The 18,436-nt window shown below is 43.3% G+C and overlaps 1 protein-coding gene across 2 annotated transcripts; it reads right to left on the minus strand.

The window, feature by feature from the left end:
• Nucleotides 1-5,340: 5,340 nt before the first annotated feature.
• On the minus strand, nt 5,341-18,136 carry LGALSL (galectin like). 2 transcript variants are annotated; one of them, XR_014561893.1, is made up of 6 exons: nt 17,768-18,136; nt 17,157-17,228; nt 16,952-17,040; nt 16,070-16,247; nt 7,513-9,067; nt 5,341-7,388 (listed from the first exon to the last, which is right to left on the minus strand). XR_014561893.1 is itself a non-coding variant. In XM_083729570.1 (5 exons), exons 1-5 carry the CDS (start codon nt 18,113-18,115, stop codon nt 8,924-8,926), a joined length of 831 nt encoding a protein of 276 aa, XP_083585696.1. In that variant the 5' UTR covers nt 18,116-18,136; the 3' UTR covers nt 5,341-8,923. The 2 variants fall into 2 exon arrangements, 1 of the variants encoding a protein (XP_083585696.1); XM_083729570.1 differs by having other exon boundaries at nt 5,341-9,067.
• Between the last annotated feature and the right edge of the window lie 300 nt (nt 18,137-18,436).

Below are 18,436 nucleotides of genomic sequence, written 5' to 3' on the forward strand. Positions count from 1 at the left end.
GCGCCAGCAAAGGGGTTGCAAAATTGAGAGGATTCATTTTGGGGGCACCAAGTTTTGGCCTTGCACAGGGCACCACATTTAGGAAAGATTCTGGTCTTGGCTGACCTCTTCCTTTCTTGATATGGATCCAAGGAAAGTTGAAAGGCTTGCAAGTTCTCCCCAGAGGTGCAGCACGGTATTGAAGGAAATGTATTGGTTTACCTGTTTGGTGTATCTTCTCTTCTAGCACAGCAAGAATACTCCTCTCCCCAGAAGCCTGCCATTAGCTGGCTGGTCCAGCTCAGTAGGTGACAGTTCAGCTCACCACCCTCGCCCACTGTCTGCATGGCCCCGTCTAGGGTGCTGAGCACTGCAGTTTCAGGAGAAGCCACACCAGGCAAACTTCCTTTCCTGCATTACTGTTCATTGTAGTTTTGTTAGAATCAAGTTACCATTGCATGTGGATACATTCACTGCTTCTTTAAAATGGGGGGGGGGACCAGCTTGAGGGGGCCCAGTTTAGGTAAAAGCAGCAGTGTGAGGGCTGCTTTAGCCTTTCTCTGCCTGCCACTTCTCCATTCCTATCTACCCCCAACTGCTGCTCCCTCTGTGTGGTGCTCAATCCATGTTTGTGAGGGTGGAGTGTGAAAACAAACTGGAAATAGCTTGAGAGAAAGAAATCTTTCAGTTGAGAAGCAGGGTATGGGGGGGGGGGCTTTCCCTGCTCATTCTCTACTTAAACCACCCTCTTCCAACAGTGTGCTTTTGAAATAAGTAGTAGATGACAGCTCTTACTTTCATGCATCTGCTTGCATTGTTGATGAGACAGGCGCTTGCAAAGCCTGTTATTCTGTGAGGTTTGGTCCCATTTGCGCTTTTTCCTCCAGCTCCAGCAGTCACTGTTTCTTCAGAACTCTGTTATGCATCCTAGTTCCCCCCCCCCCCCGATAGGATAAATGTATGTGTCAGCTAAGTGGAAACTTGGAGATTGCAACTTGAAATGTTGTCTGTGGTACGGTGGGATATTTATCCCTGGAACCTTCTTCCCATTTCTCTGCTTTTTCTCAAGTCTCACTTCCCAGCTGTTTTCCCAGGTTCCTTTTTCTTCCTTCCATTGCCTTGCTGCATGCTTCCACCTGCCACCTTGCCCTGGTCTCTCCATCCCTTAGTTTTACTATCTCCTGTGATCTCTTTCTAATCCTCAGCCTTCCCCATAAAGCTCTGCCTCTTCCTAGGGCCTGTGTGGTGTTTTAATCTTAGCCAAAATGACGACGTTCCTTTTTAACCTACAAGTTGAACTGAAATATTCTGGCAACTGTGCTCACTCAGCTCTTTGATAATAATCTGTCAGAAGTGCAGTACGATATACTGAGTACCCCCCCCCCTTAATTTTATTTATATATATATATATATAGGCATAGTTCCTATTTGCATTTCACTGTCTTTTTTCAGTGCAGCAATGTGCTTGAGTTGTGTTACCATTAAATACTTGGGCAGCCCAGTGACTGGTGATGTGGCAACTGCTAAACACATTATTATGCTGTTACCATTATTGTGGTGTTAACATTGTAATCTTCTCAGGTATTTAATTACTTTTCCAAAGGCATCTATAAATTATCTTTCTAAGCAGCGTGCCAGCTGAGACATTAAAATACAGCTTTTCATTTAGAAAGGTTGCTGAAAAATAATTCATTCTTGTGGTTGGCTTTCTTATTTTAGTCTATTACCCCATCTTGTCTAAAACCAACATCAGTTTATTTTTAATCTGCATTAGCTATGGAGGTGTGTCGTGAATTTCAAAAAAAACATACCACTTACTCAGGATAATAAATATTTTGGGTTTACGAGCACAGTATTTCAAAATAATGTGTAGGTAGTTTTCAGCCGCAGTTGCAGGTGTAAAAGCTCAGTTGCAAATGGCATGTGCTAGTTTTCTGTCATTGTACTAATGCTTCACACGGTACCTTGCTAATGCACAAAGGTTTAAAATAGTCCACATTTCTCTGGCAGATCAGGGGTTAGTTTGGGTCCCATAGGCTGCCTGTTCTGTCTGATGATACACTCACACCTTTGTAGTGCAGCAGCTGTTCTGCCTTTGGGCAGTCAGTTCTTGGATGTGCAGATCCAGGAAACCCCATCCACTGAGAGCATCCTGCTCTGTTTTCATAATGTTAATTTAAAGCCTTGTTCTCGGATGGTTAAATAACAAGATGCCATATCATAATGACTACTTTTTGCACAGCTGTGCAGTCAAGTTTGGATTTGTAGCCAGCTATTTCAGTTACAGTGGTATCTCTAGTTACGAACTTAATTTCTTCCGGAGGTCCGTTCTTAACCTGAAAGTGTTCTTAACTAGAGACGTGCTTTCGCTAATGGGGCCTCTTGTTGCCGCTGCGCTGCCGGCACACGATTTCTGTTCTCATCCTGGGGCAAAGTTCTCAACTCGAGGTAACTCTTCCAAGTTACCGGAGTTTGTAACCTGAAGCATTTGTAACTTGAGGTACCACTGTACAAAGAATGTGGGCTTTAGAATCACATGATTCTGAAGCATCTTCCTTGGAAAGATTTTATTTTGCTAGACTAATAAGATACCTAAGGACCACATTTATGTAAACTTATTACAGTGTGGGAAACAGGGACAGATGGGATGGGAAGATGGGAATCTAGTGCATGTGATGAAAAACATGGGCTACTTTCACACACATAATATCTTAAGTGTGTTTTAAATAATTATTTGCAGTGTGAACAACAAAACACAAGAAAAAGTAACAATGAACTAATCTGCTGGGAAGGCCATAGATACATATTACTCCACAGTGAACAAAATAGGTGTGTGTCATTTATTTCAACCATAATGTGTACAAGTTGTCTGTGTATGAGAAAACAAGATGATAATCTTGCATCTTTTCACATTTTGAATTCTTCCTTGGCAACAGCAGCACAGATGCCTCCATAGAATGTTTCAGATTCCCTCCCTATAATCACTTTTTAGTGTAAACAAGAGATGTGCAGTAACAACAGCAAGAACAACAGATGGCAGCAAAGTCATGGCCCTGAGGAAAGCGATTTGCTAGTAGTGTTTGACTTGGTGCTCATTTGGCTGAGAAAATATTTTTTATGAAACCAAATCGGCAACAGTGGCAGAATATTGAAAATCCCGTATTAAGAAATATAATTGAGATATGGGCGAAATATAAATGAATAATTCTGGTGGTGATGATAGAAGACTTCCTAGTAAATTTAAATAAGGAAGTTGAAAAAGAAGCAAAAGAAAAGAAAATATTCAAAATAAAGGAATGGCTGGAAAAAATGAGAAGCAAAAAACAAGAGCTCTAACATGAAGTAAAATAACTTGGTTTAACTGTGTACAACTGGAGCAATGGACAAAGCAGTGGTTAAGGGAAAACAAGAAATGCAAAGAGCTTACAATTTTTTAAAAAAAGATTTTAAAAGGGAGGTGAAGAAAGGGGAAACCAGTAAAATTTATAAAAAATATTAGTAGAATCGGAGGATTAACAAGATCAACTAAAAGAGGTGTGGAAAAGGAGGTAACAGGTTAGGTAAATCGTCACAGCTAGGGGAAAATATGGGAGAAATGCATTCTGAAAATGATGTCTGTAAGGTTAAAAGAAAATTACAATGAGTTAATATGGGGGTGGTATTTAACACCAGCAAGATTAAATCAAATAAACAAGAAATATTCAGTGTTATGTTGCAGGGGATGGAAGGAAACTGAGACTTATGTTCACATGTGGTGGGGGTATAAATACATACAAAAATTTTGGCACAGGGTGTTTAAGGAGATAAGACAAATCACAGGGTTAAAGCTGAAAGTCCATTCATTATCAATTTTTGACAGGGTGGAATGTACATAGGCTACGAAGGACTTGCTCACAAATTTATTAACAGTGGCATGAGTTGTTATAGCCAGGAAGTGGAAGGGGCAAGGTAGAATGGTATAATGAGGTGGGGGATATAGCTATTAATGATAAATTAAGGTAAGATGGGGAATATGGAGAAATGATTTTGAGGAGATAATGAACTTATTTGTAGAATTTGTACTGTTAAAACAGAAAGGAATCAAACCATCTCAAAAAGTGTTAAAATTTTGGGAGGTTGGATCGTTACGATGGGTTGTGGTCTTGGGGGTGGGGTGCACAATTTTTACTTTTATTATTACTTCGTTTAGAATATTTTTTTAAAAGTCTACAGAAAATTTGTCAGTATTTGCACTGGTATCCAGGTCTCTTGTATGTAATCTGGTGTGAATGCTGTGGCAGCTTATTTGCATCTGTATTTGTCAACAGCAATCACAACTGAGCAACTCCATATGCTGTTAGAAGCTTAAGCTGCATCTTCTTCCGTATGTACCTTTACAGCCAGAGGAGTGGACCTATTATCCACATCCGTGTTTTTCCATGTGTTGCAAGATCCCACACTGGAATGATGCATATGCAAATGCACAGGAATGCTTGTGGGCTTCCCATCTGGTTGGCCAGAGAACAAAATGGTGGCTTAGATGGGCCTTTGGTGTGACCCAGCAAGGCCCCTGCTATGTTTCCATTGTTGCTATGAAAATACTTAGTTCTTTAAATAAAGTAAGTATTAAACAAAACCAACTCAAAGAACAGCCATGCTTTTTAAGAATGCACATAGGCTTGTGCCCCAAATGTAAAAGTCCCAACAAATCTGATTCTGGGGTTAGCTTAAAATATTACTTGATGGATTTAACAAAAGCCTCCTACCATTGAGCATTCATGTCTACTCAGAAGTGGGTTCCACTGGCTTCAGTGGGGCTTACTTCCAGGTAAGTGTGTTGGTTGCAGCTCTACAGTGCAATTTTATGCCCACTTACCTGGACATGGTGAGACAGATTTCTGAGTGAACATGCATAGGTTCACACTGCACATTAGTCATACAACACAATCTTATGTATGTTTACTTAGAAGTACGGTAAGTCCTACTACTGTATGTCCGATAGAACTCACATCCCAATAAAATCTGTTTAGGATTGCAGCCTACAGCGGATAATTTTATTCTTTGTCAATCTACCATTTGTTCTGGCATCTCTTATTGTAACCTCAAACCCATGAACTGAAAACCTATGGTCCTATTAGACATTTACAAGACTGTAGAGGAAACAACCAATACTTTTTTTTTTACAAGTATTCTTATCAAAATCACTATTTTTTTCTGAAATAAATGAAGGGTGATATGCAATGAAGGTCATGAGGACCTAATGAAACCAACGAGGCTACTTCAAGGGTGACTGGTGCTGACCCAAAAAATGTAACTGTCCCAAATCCTAGAGATCAGTAGCCTACCTGTCTGTTTGTGTATGTCACACCAATAATCCAAACATTTTATAGAAAACCTTTTTCTGTGTTTATTTTCAAGAATATTGTTTTTGTACTGTATAGAAATATTGTAGGATTTCTTAAGACACTATGAAGTGACACAATCAGCTCAACAATTTATACATCATGTAAATTCATCCTGACAGATTCCTACACTGAATCTAAACTGCAGTACAAAGAGTACAATACTCATATAAAGCTACTCTTAGAGGAAAGGGAGGGGAGGCAGAATGATCACCTGAAAACAACCTTTTGCGTTCTGATACAAACTTGAGAAGGAAGAGGGGTGGAATCGAGGAAACCGTCAAAGGTTTCCCGTTTAAATTTTTGAATTGCCTCATTCTAATTACTTCTCATGGGTGTTTGCAACAGTAGCACAGCAGAACAATATTGCAAAATCACAGGGGACATTAATTATCTTGATGTCTGAGGAGTGGTAATAACATATGCAGCAGAGACAGAAATATAGCTATGCCCACAATGATAGAGGTGAAGAAGATTGAGACATCTGGGGATGTGTTTCATGCAGGCTCTGTTCTGTTCATCTCCACAGTGCAAGTGAGATTCAGTCAGGTACTTGGCCTGACATTGATTTCAAGGTGAATACTTGCATGCTTAAAAGTCTAGTCACACATTCATGCAGTTCCAGGAATTCTGATTCAGTTACCCCAAGTTTTTAGTGTACAAAGTGTCTAATCCACAAACTCTGTAAGGGCTGGGAGGTTTGTATCATAATCACAACATATACTACTCAATTAAAGATGCAGAACACTTTTGAATTGCTGTAAGAGTATGCAATCACAAACCCAAATACAGCTACTCTGTGCATATTCTTACATTAACTCAGATGGGGTATGTTGTTTATCAACACAGTATTTACTGCATACAGGAGAAAGAGATATAAAATTCAATGGATATTATGATTTAAATATATGCAGCCTGATCCTAGCCTTGTTTACCCAGAAGTAATTCTGATTTACTGCAACAGGGTCTGCTCCCAAAAAGACTGCAGTGTATTGTGCCCTGCTCCTATTCATGTTGGAAGTACGTACCACTGAACACTGAAGGGCTGAACCCATAGTAAATCTGCATAGGATTGTAGTCTTAAAACACAATTCTAATCATGCTGACTCGGAAATTATTCTCATAACATTCAGTGGGACCTATTACTGCTCTTGATTACTCAGTGGCTCCTTTCTGCTGTGATCCTTGCTTGAGGGGGTTCTTTGTATCCCTTTCTTATGTCCATTAAAACACAAGCAGAAAACTTATTCCATGCTATCCACTGCTGTTTCTTATAAGCCCCACCTAACTCTGCAATGCAAGGTGCCCCAGGACGGGAAAGGTGATGCTGCCAACCTTAGTAGGTGAAGTAGGCAGATCTGGGGATAATGTAATGGCTTTTTTAACTAGCCAATCTGTCACTTGTAATAGAGCAGAACTTCAGAATATGGCACTGTAAACTTTTGCAGGGCCTGAGCAGAGGCTACACACAGGTGAATTAGCAGAATCTTCTTAGCACCACTCCAGTTTTACAGTGTGTATGAAAAATTTTGGCCCCCTCTCCTCACTAAAATGAATTCAATGTGAACTGACTAAACCTAGAACTTCTAGTAGTTCACCTACTAAGATGATGGAGTGATGCAGAGGAGTGGTTAATCTTTTTTAAAAAATTATCTCAAACAAGAAGGTCCCAGCTTTGATTGATTGATTTAAGCACAAGTTCATTTTGTTACCTCTTTTGGTGTTTTAAAAAATGTTACGCTACAAAAAGTCTCCATAATAAACATCTTTAAAAGTCACTATAATACATGTGTTAAAAATAAGACATGTCCATTCCTCAGATTGTAACACCCAAACAAGGCCTCGGAAACCCACTGTGAAACATTGACAGAGGGGTACATTTCATTGGGCCGTGTAATCATATGGACAATGCAGTTATATGGTAAAGGTAAAGGACCCCTGGATGGTTAAGTTCAGTCAAAGATGACTATGGGGTGCAGCGCTCATCTCTACCACTAGGAGCTATTGCCTAGGTCAGTGGTGGCCAAACTTGACCCTCCAGCTGTTTTTGGACTACAACTCCCACCATCCCTAGCTAACAGGACCAGTGGTCAGGGATGATGGGAATTGTAGTCTCAAAACAGCTGGAGGGCCAAGTTTGACCACCACTGGCCTAAGTGAAGGTATCTGATACATTATTAACTGAGCCATTTTAAAAGGCTATTTTTTGTCCTTAGATGTGCTGAGAATTCTATTCTCTCCCACACCCATGACAGTAGCCACGAAAAGTTACTAGTCTGCAGAAGACAGTTGTATCCTCAAGGTCTAACAACGCAACCCTATACATGTCAATTTAGAAATAAGTCCCACTGAGTTCAGTGGGCCTTACTCCCACCCACATAAGTGGGTACAAAACTGCAACTGAGACACACCAATAAACCTAGAAACTTCTGTTCCTGTGTGTGCATGGGACCTTCGTCCCCTCAAAAAATCCCATCAGCTCTGACCTTATCATTTACAGCAGATTTAACAACATATTGAAAGTAGTTTCCAGTGAAGACATGTACAAACCAAGGTTCTGTGAACAATGATTCCACCAAGTGCCCAAAGACAAAGAGGACATATTTCCGAAATGATATGTTCATATTTGCCCAAAGAACACTTGTACATTCAGAAATACTTTGCCGCTCTTAAATCTCAGTTATATTGTTCAGTTTTGCAGTTAGAACATTAACACAATGGGTATCAATAAATAAACTAGAAGCTTTAAAAAATTGTATTAATATTATATTGTGCAAAAACATTTAATGACCTACATTCTATGCACATACCCTGACTATCATATGAAAGCCAAATCCAGAAGCCATTACTCAGTTTTGACCTTTCCCTGGACAACAAACTCCCCCAAAGTAGAAACCACAATGGTAACTGGCTGCAATCCAATGCACAATTAAACACACCCAAGTCCACTTGATTCAATGGGATGTGTGTGTTGAGACAGGACCAGAGCCATTGTGTCTAGCTGATCACATGCCATTAGAGTCCACAGGACTTTTTGTCATTGGTGTTAAGGAGACCAGCATTAGGCACTGAATAATGACTTCCACATTTAACCCTCTTTGTGATCTGTGTTACACTTACATTAACCCACTTAAGTGCAGGAGAAATATTTCCAAAAGAAAACGATTCCCTTGTCATTTAATAATACATTTAGCACTTTAAACTGCCCTGTCAATAGCTTCTGCAGTTTATAGACAATGAAGTAACTCTTTCAGGATCCACTATAATTTGATTATCCAGCAGGCGTAGGCTATTTAGTGCCAAAGAAAAATGGGGCACGGCTCAGTCTCAAGTAATCATCAATTGCTTTCTTCATTAGGATAAACAGTATTTCAGTCCGTCAGTATGTTCTTTGCTGCTTATGGGAGCAAAACGGTGGTGCCAGCCCTAGAGGGAAGTTGCTCAAGGGTTGCTTGTCTCTGCTCCTTCAGACAGATGTGGACGGCATCTGAGCCAATTTGGAATCTAAAATTTTGGTTTTTATCTTTATCTGATTGTTTTTGCTTTTGAATATGAAAACAAGGTCAACCAAGTTTAGTAAGTTGGAGATCCCCATTTATCTTTATCGTATCAATAGCTGACAACTTCTCAATGCGGTGGTAAAAATCAAAAAGCTGGTGTCCATCCACGAATATTCTAAAACGAGGGTGTTCACAAAGTATTTCAACCTGTAAGAAAGAAATGTTATGAACCAGAATCACAGTTGGAACTGGGAGGAGCATTTCACAGAACTTAAATATCACCATTATGGGAACCATAGTCAATTTTTTACTGCTTAGAGCATCTGTGGGGTTAGGTCACTGCTTTACAGAATAGTTTAAATCCAGTCAATAAACACCCAGTTATGGATCAAAATCACTATAATCCAGAGCATTTAATGTGGATCTGAGAACACTGCTCAGAGGACCAGTGGGTGACACTTGGCCAAGACATTTTCTCAGCTCCAGACCCAGGTCTGCAGTTTTAGAATGAGCATAGCCTCATAAAGCTACTGTGACAATAGCTAGATAGAATCAAAATGATTTGTGAATTGAAAGTACATTCTGAATGATGAATACTGACTCAAACAAACAATGGATGAATTATCACAAATCCTAGGAGCATTACTCTGCCAGGCGTAGTGATATTGCTGAATGCATAGTACGGCCACAAAAATTCCATGACACAATGACAATGCAAATAATAGCACAGAAATAATGAAAGTCAGTGTGAGGTTGCGAATCTGAAGTTACTTTACAGTTGTGCACAGTCCACATATCACTTATGTTCACAACACCAGCATCCAGGGCCAGCCCACCCACAGGCCAAGGAAAGTGACTGCCTCAGGCGTCAGGATTCACAGGGGCAGCAAATCCAACCTCCAAGGAATGTACCACCCTCTGCTGCGGCACATGCCTTGGTGGCTGGATCTGCCCCCACCATGCTGCCTCTGCAATGGCCTTTTGGTCAATAGGAGAAGCTGCTGGTCTCCCACCCTTGTTCCCAATGTAGATCATTACAGCAGCATCCAACATCACTACAGCTTATCTGGGCAGGTCCTGGGAGGGAACAAGGCTGGGGTTGCACAGCAGCAGCGCCAGACTGGCTAAGTGTCTGCAAAGCCCAGCTTCACAGCAGGCCTGGGCAAGTAAGCTGTAATGACCATTGCTGTCAACTTCCCTTTTCTTGCGAGGAATCCTATTCGAAATAAGGGAATTTCCCTTTAAAAAAGGGGAAACGTTGACAACTATGGTAATGACACCAATGACCAAAGGGTTGTTCTCCAGGTCTGCCTCACTACACCAACTGCTACCACATCAACAAAAGAAACAATACATTGTATGGAGTTTTGAACAATATTGGTTGACTTGCACTGAATTACCAAAACAAACAGTGCTAATCCCCCACTCTGGTCCTTGCCTAGCGAGGACAAACATTGGCTTTCCTAGTCCAAAGTGAGATGAATCTACACTGGAAATATAAGAATTCTACAGTTCTCTGAGAATGAATAGAACACACACACAAAAAATTTCATTACCCATAAAAGCCCAGGGGCCCAGAGCCAACTCTATTTAAGGCAACAGTAGAAGTTCTACAATTCTTCACTTAAAATAGGACTACAGGACTGTATTCTTCTAAGGCACTTAAGAGTGCAATCCTATACACACTTAGATGGGAATAAATACCAATGTACATGGTGTGCAGGATCACAGTATACATAGAATCATAACATTCTAGAGTTGGATGGGTTGGATGGGACCCTGAGGATCATCTAGCCCTGCAATGCAGAAATGTGCTGTTGTCCCATGTGGGGATCAAACCTGCAACCTTGGCATTATCAGCGCCAACCAACTGAGCCATGTTGCCAACAAAAATATACAGTTCAGTCCCCAAGCATCAATGTAACGGGGGGGGGGGGGAGGATGTCCTGTCCATCTGATCCTAAGATTGTGTTCTAAAACAGAATCAACCCATGTTTTGAAGAAATGTATTTCTAGGAATTTTGGAAGGGAAGAAGCTCAAAGGTCTAAAATCCCAGTCACCCAAGTTCTCTAGCACCTTTGACATGAACTGGCTTATTGTGATATTGAATTCAGTAGGCAAAATGCACCTCAAGAAGTGGAGTGTAGCATGAAAAGCCCACAGTCAAGCTCGGTCTTGTGCACATTCCAGATTTCTTTTGTGTGTGACAAAACATAAGATCACATATATATTGGCTACTGATGACCTCTACATTCTCAGAAGCACAATATTCCAACTTCTGAGGCCAAAGAGGTTCCCATTGAGCTCACTCCTATCTCAAGCCTAGCTACCCACTGTCTCTTCCACCTTCACCTATGGCAACAAGATGCAAAAGAGGGATGGGATCCTGCACCTTTAACAGTCACTCAGCAGAGAGAATGTCATCAGGTGCAGCTTGGATGACAAACTACAGCCGAAATTCCCCCTTCTAGAAAACAATTGAAGGTGATGGACCTCTTTGGCATCTATCCACCTTAGCTTTACCCCCACCAGTTAGTTGTGGGAAGTTTGTGACCCTCCAGATGTTGCTGGCTGATCTACAACTCCCATCATCTGTGGCCATGGCCATGCCTGGTGAGGGCGATGGGAGCTGACGTCCAGCTACATCTGAAGGGCCAAACGTTCTGCACCCCTGAAGTACTCTACATCACAAAACGGCTGTCAGGATTATTGAAATGTGCTGTTAAATGCTAATTGGAGTGTATGGCATGTGGGGCAGGGGTTGTGGGAGACATGTCCTGCTCCTTCTGGGGTAGTTTGTTCACCTTTGGTCCCTACCCTGCACTCTGCTCTCACCTGCGGCTCCTAGAAGCTGTCAGCACGTGACAGCAGCCACATCCCGGCAACGGTTTTGACTGGCTGGCTAAACCAGGTGAGTTAGGGACTTCCCCTGCATGCAAAGTCAGGCTGTGGAGGACTGAGGGGACAAGACCAACAGTGGGCCCAATGGTCAAAAAGGCAGTTTCTGCACGTTGTATGGGCAGCCCAGGACCTCCACAAGCACTGCCCAGGCTTGTGCCCCACTGAGGTGATTTCAGTGCACTCCATTGCCTCTCGAGAAAGACAGGTGCCACCAACATCATTGTTATTTTTATTCCATTATTATTATTATTATTATTATTATTGAAAAACCTGTGCTCTACCACTGAGCTATGGCTCTTCCCCATAAAGGCATGTTCAGATAATGAAATGTCTGTGATGAGAATACAACATTGGCCCCATTCAGCACCAGTAAATTGCATCCTCACATCTAAGAAGGGGCATGAAGAGCCCTTGATGCAGAGGAAAAGACAGGTCTTCTAAAAAGGTACTGATATAGATGTATATTATATCAGGAACACACACTTTCCGAAGGGAACAGCCCCCCCCCCCCCGCAACCTGCAATAAAAAGGGTACATTAAATGCAGCAGCATGTTAACAGGGTGGAAAGGCAGTGGTACTACTACTGCTTGCTGGGATGGGGCAGAGCAAAGTCAGCGAAACTCAGGGCTATCGGCATCTCACAGGTTTGTGCTCACCTGTGGATGCCTTTGATGCCAACTCAGAGCTCCCATGACCTCACCACTGCCTCACTGCATCCTTGAGAATGAAGTGTTGCTGCTGCTGGGACAACGCCACTGCCACTCTACACACACACACACACACACAGCCATCCTGCTGTTGATTAAATGGCAGAATATTTAACTATCTCAAAACTTGCAGGGCACAATCCCTTGTTGCAAATCATGTTATAAGCACTTGTTGGGACAATTTGTGACCCATCATACCTAACACAGTCCACCAAACATGTAAAGTGGCTCACTAAACCCTTCTTTTTGCTACCAGTCCACAGAATAGGTGCAGCTGTGGGGCAGGGATGTATTTTTCCAGCAACTCCATTCTGCACTTTGGGTTTCATTCAACTGACTGTTACTCAGAGTAAACCTATTAAAATTAAGGAACCCAAGTTAGTAATGGCCATTTGTTTCAATGGGTCTACTGTGAGTAAAGGTTAGTTGAATACAACCAGTAGGCTTTGGGAAATATGCTTGTAGAGTAGGAAAATGTTTTCTGGGTCACTGCAACCAATGAAAAGAAAATACAATTTCTCAAGTGAAAATAAGATGTTTTCACTGCAACTTGTTTAGACTACTTACTGCAGTGAGCAGTTAGCTGCCTTTGGAGACTGTTCAGACACTGCAGATATGTTAGCTGAGGCTAGCCGGGTGGAGGAGCAGCTACAATGACTATGAGTGATTTTCCAAGCACAGTGCAAGGTGCTAGTTTTAACCTAAAAGTGCTAAAATGTTTGGAACCAGGGTATCTACTGGACCATCTTTTCCCACATGAACTTGTCTGGCCATCAAGATTGGCTTTAGAGGCCCTGCTCTTCTGCCAACTGAAATTACACAATTGGGGACAGGAGGCAGGCTGTTTCAACTCTGTATTCATTTTTACATTAGATTTTAATTGCCTGCTGTATTTTACATTTATTGTTGTTGATTAGATTGTTATTACTTTACTGTATTGTTATGTTTTCCATCCTATGTTTTTGCCATGGTTAAAGACTGGCTACTAAATATGTTGAACAAACAAATCAATCTATCAATCTGCAAAGAGCCTGAGTGGGGATTTATTCCTGATTCTCCCTCATACAAATCCAGCATTCTAGCCATCCCACAGAAACAAAACAAAACAAGAAATTGAATGGTGGCTAAAACTAATTTAACACAAGGTCATGGTGCAATTGGATTGTCTTTAAGCCCAGTAAACAATATACTGGAGGACAAACGTTCCCAGCCTTAGTATCTCAAAGTGCACGAAACACAGTGCTTTGTATGCCTGGCATATGCACAGCATTGCTTCCAGACTCCAAAGCGCCAGAGAAAACTCATGCAGGATGTGCCTGGATAGATGGACTCAGATAAGCTTTATCCTGATTTGACCTCAAAAGCTGACTGCCATTTACCCTGCAATTTAAATCACACTTCGTAAAGGATGCATTACAACAATAAGCATCAATGCTAAGTATCACTTTAAATATGTCTTTCTCACAAGTTTTCCTCTGGACACTCTCCTATTCCTAAGGAAAAAGTAATAAATGTGGCCTACAGTAGAATGAATTGTCTGCTGCCTCCTCCAACTGGCTAGAAATCCCATAATCCCAGGCTGTACTATTCATGTAATTTACTTTCCCTGCTGCTATTCAAGACAAAGGAATCCAGCTGCAGATTGTAAACATAAACTTATAACCACTATACTAGAAATGCTCTTCCCTGCCCTGCCCTGCATTCCATCATGTCCTGGACGGGATACTACTGCCTATTCACAAAGTGGGTGTCCAATTTGTGGGTACTTTAGACACCAAAACAATAAAGTAATCGCAGGGTGAGAGCCTGAATAGGACCCTGCATAGTGGGAAGGCTCACTCAAATGTGCAGGAAAATCTTGGATTTTTTTTTACAAAATAAATAATAAAACGGGGAGAGGGAGAACTGTATGCCACCTAGAGCTCCTTCCAGGAAAGGTGGAATATAAATTGAATAAACATTTTTTTAAGGCAAATATATTTTCCACACACACACCAGCCACTCTTCAAAAACTACAAAAAATTAGGTCTGTGCCGATGTTCAGGCCTCTGGTTGCCTAGAAACAAAGAGTAGCACACCGGTGATCAGAAGAGAGATTTAGAGCCAAGATTAATATTATCTGTGATTGCATTTAACACGTCTGTTGCTATTGTTCTTTTAAGTAGCAGCTGCAAGGTGGCAGGTAGGTAGAACCAGGACTAGAGTGTACATGGAGGGTTGTTTAACCTTTTAACCACATGTACCAATGAAAGTTGTCCCATCTCTAATTCCTATTTGCACCAAGTAGAGAAGATGCTATTGGGGGTGATTTGGGGGAAAGTGTACTGAAGCATGAAGAGAAAAGGTTAAAAACTTCTCCCCACACAGTGAAGTCAAGATCCTGAATGGATCTTGGGACATTTTTTTTTTTGTTTTTTAGAAATGCATTACATTCAGTGCAATTATGCATTTAACACACAACTTGCTGTTTGACCATTTGGCTGAAGTTAAGCAAGTAGCCTGCAAATCACTTTCCCTATACAGGGAGGACCTGGGGTCAAAGAACAGCCCCTTTAAAGTTTAGATGCCTCGGATAATACCTTCAGACACTCATTTTCTGAGTCCAAATTCTCCCCTGCCCACACAATCCTTTAAACTGCTAGGAGACTCTTCTTACAGTTTAAAGGATGGTTGCAAACTGGCCTCAGAAGTATTCCCCCATTCCCTGCCTTATAGAAGCCTCTGTGAAGGCCAAAGGGGAAAGAAAACAAGCTCCCCCACTGCTCACAATGCTGTTGGAGCATTATTTGCTTTGCTGATGTCTGGACCCAAGACAACCCCTCACGAGGCCAAAGTGGTTTCTGATGTATTGTGACACTGTCCTTTGAAAGTGATGCACTGCAAACAGATGTCTGTGCTCAGATGCTCCAAACCCAATGCATAACATCCAAACTTGCAAGTCTGCTTCTGCCCGTAAGTTGTCTTAGCTCACCTGTTACTAAAAACCCACTCTCTTTTTTATAGTTAAAATGGAGGTGGCATGAAGCAGAAAAAGATGAAGAACTTTTCATGGAGCTGCATTTGTTTATTCATTATTCCTGTGCCTGCTATGGACATAATAAGCAGCAGTCAGCCAGGGAGAAACTCAGCTGGATTGTATGAACATTCATCAGCTAATTTTGTGTGTGTGCATGTGCGCACACGTGCCTACACATACGCACCCCAGGAGGCATGGAAGCAGTAGCATGAATTATATAGTAGCCATTTCAAACTGAGGCATAATTTTAGAGTGCTTTTAACTTATGGTTGTAATTACCAAACCCAGAAAGTTTGCTATACCACTAAATATTACCATCTTTAATATTACCATCTGGGGTTTCTTGACTGTTCAGATGAGTTGCCATGCATGACACACAAACTAGCATAACATCAAATTTGTATGGATAGATTAAATCAGTAGCTTTGAATCTGTGCCTTTCTAAAATACTCAGATGGGCAGAGATTTTTGTGGCTCAATGTTCTTTTCAATATGCAAATAGAGTATTATTTTTAAAAATAAACACCAAAAGCACTTCCATCAATTACACACAACTATTTTATAAATTTTATAAAGTACTCACCCTAAAGGGCTGGTCTGGAATAAATGGAAAGTAAGGAAGAGATGATTGTTCTTCTCCCCATTCACCAGATACACAAGAATTCCTGAGAAACTGTCTGTCCGAGAATATGGCTTTCAGTTCAATAGCTACGTCAGCAGGAGGATCCTCTGAGTCCCCACATGTGAGACTGATGTCAAAACTGTAATGGGAACAGTAGCCCACTCATTCACCCAAAATAAAGCAATAAAATCCAGGATGTAGCACACTTGGCTTCTAAGCCTGTACAAATACATTTTGCTGGTATTGACAACAGCTGGCACATAGGTATAGTATGTGTGTAGGCAAGTTTTCCTGCTAGGCTCCCTAATCTTTTTTTTTACAGTCACTTTGTATATTATATGCTTCTCCTGCCGGGGTGCCGACTTGAATAAAATATGGCAGGGGTGAGGGAGTAGGTAAGCCCCACCCTGCATCACACGACATGGTGCATGCACACTATTTGAATGGCAATGCCCATCAACATTGCAGGGGTTGGCCCCCTGAAATTTTTTATGGGAGGCAAAGACCCCTCCCCCCGAAGTTGGCTCCTATGTCTCCTGCCCACCCCCCCAAAAAAACCCTCATGGAGATGATCTCCACTTAGAAAACATATCATGCGTGAAGCAGCCCTTACAGAGGCCACGTGAAATTTTGGGAAACATCCGCTGCCATGGGTCAAAGGAGAAAGCAGCATTCTATATTTACATTGCAGATAAAAATAGCTTGTCTTGAGAAATGATGGGTCTTTGGCAAGCACATTCTTTTTATTTTTATGCAAACACAGCTTTTCTTGCAGACCTTAGATAGACTGAAGACAGAAACTGGCCCAGTGGAAAACAAAAGCCTTCCGCCTTGTCTTATTACCTCTCTGGGTTGAGATCCACAATGCCCATTACCAAGATCTTCTTGCCCGGCCTCATTCCTCCTTTGATGTGCCCACAGAATGGGACAATCTGGAAAAGGATGGCAAGGATTCAGAATGAACAGCCTCTTGTACCATCGGGGCAGAAAGGGCTAAATCACAATACAGGGAGAGGGAAGAAGGGAGGAGAAGGGGGGAAAACATTACCAGGCGTGGAAAATACACTTCTGCTTGCACCGGAGATCCCAGTGAGTTGTTCAAATGCCCGTCTTCTATTTTCTGGAGACAAAAACAAGCGCACACTCAAGAAGCAGAAGGCCCCCTTTGTATTCCGCACCAGGGAGAGAGAAGGGGGCACCCGGGGAGCAAGAGAGAGCGCCAATTTCATTTCATGTCGGAGCGAGAATCCCTCTTTCCCTCCAGCCCCTTTGCAAAACAAAGGGTGTCGCCTGCGTCTCGCGGTTTCCCAGCAAGTGCTCCAGGCAGCAGAGAAACCCATGCTGCTCCGACCCGGGAGATGGAGCAGGCCTGCCGGGATCGCCCAGATCTCGCGCCCAGAGAGAGATGGCACCTGCAGGCTGGGAGCGAGGAAGAAGAAGAAGGGCCAAAGCCCCCCGGGTCCCTTTCCCCTGTAACGGGGGGAGCCTCTCACGCGCTTTGTGGGCACCGGATCCTCCCGCATCTGCAAACAGGTATTCCGACCCCCCTTCAAGCGCCCACCTGGAGGGATCCCGGCGAGAGCCCCCCCCGACCCAGCAGAGGCCACCCTCAGAGCCCTGCCCCGACCCCGCCAGGGATCCCGACCAGGCGCCACTCACCACCGCGTCCCTCTCGGCCACCGATCCCGCCATCTTGTGGGAAGCCCGGCTGTGCCCGAGGAGGGAGACGCGGCGCCGGGCGCCTCCGACGTGCCTGGCCGAGCGCGGGCAAAGCGGCGCCGGAGCCGACCTGGCAGGAGGAGGGGCGAGGCCGGGCCGGACGGCAGGAGCTCCTCGGCGAGGCTCGACGGCGCGGCGCGCGGAGATGGAGCTGCGGCGGCGGCGGCGGCGGCGAGGAGGAGGAGGAGGAGGAGGAGGAAGGCGGGCGGGCGGGCGGGCGAAGCGAGGCTGCTGCTGGGTGCCAGGCGGGAGGCGGCCCGGCAAGCCCTGCCCGGCGGCGCAGGGCATGGACCGGGAGGCGACGCGCCCAGGCTGGTGGCCTGGCCGGGCGGGCGGGCGGGGGGCGGGATGGAGAGAGAGCGGGGTCTTCAGCCCGGAGTGTTTTGCCCCTGGGGGAGGCCAGAGGCCAGGGAGCGGGCCGGGGGTGGCGCCCCACGGAGTCCAGATGCAGAGCGGGCCACGGCGAGGGGGATTGCCAAAGGTGGTTTTCCTCGGCTACTCGCTGCCTTACAAAAAAGAAATTTTTGCCCAGCTTGTAAAGCTAAGTTGCAAGCGCGTAAGTTGCGGGCTGACTGTAACATATCCCCTGCTTGTTTGTTAGTTTGTCCT

This window comes from Podarcis gaigeae, assembly GCF_964106915.1.
Source record: "Podarcis gaigeae genome assembly, chromosome: 3".
NCBI classification, from domain to species: Eukaryota; Metazoa; Chordata; class Lepidosauria; order Squamata; family Lacertidae; genus Podarcis; species Podarcis gaigeae.

Coding starts and splice junctions, on each gene's coding strand:
- LGALSL (XM_083729570.1), bottom strand. CDS start 18,115: ATGCCCTGCGCCGCCGGGCAGGGCTTGCCGGGCCGCCTCCCGCCTGGC. Junction 17,041..17,156: donor AAGTGTATTTTCCACGCCTG/GTAATGTTTTCC, acceptor ATCCTTTTCCAG/ATTGTCCCATTCTGTGGGCA. Junction 9,068..16,069: donor TTCCAGACCAGCCCTTTAGG/GTGAGTACTTTA, acceptor TCTTTCTTACAG/GTTGAAATACTTTGTGAACA.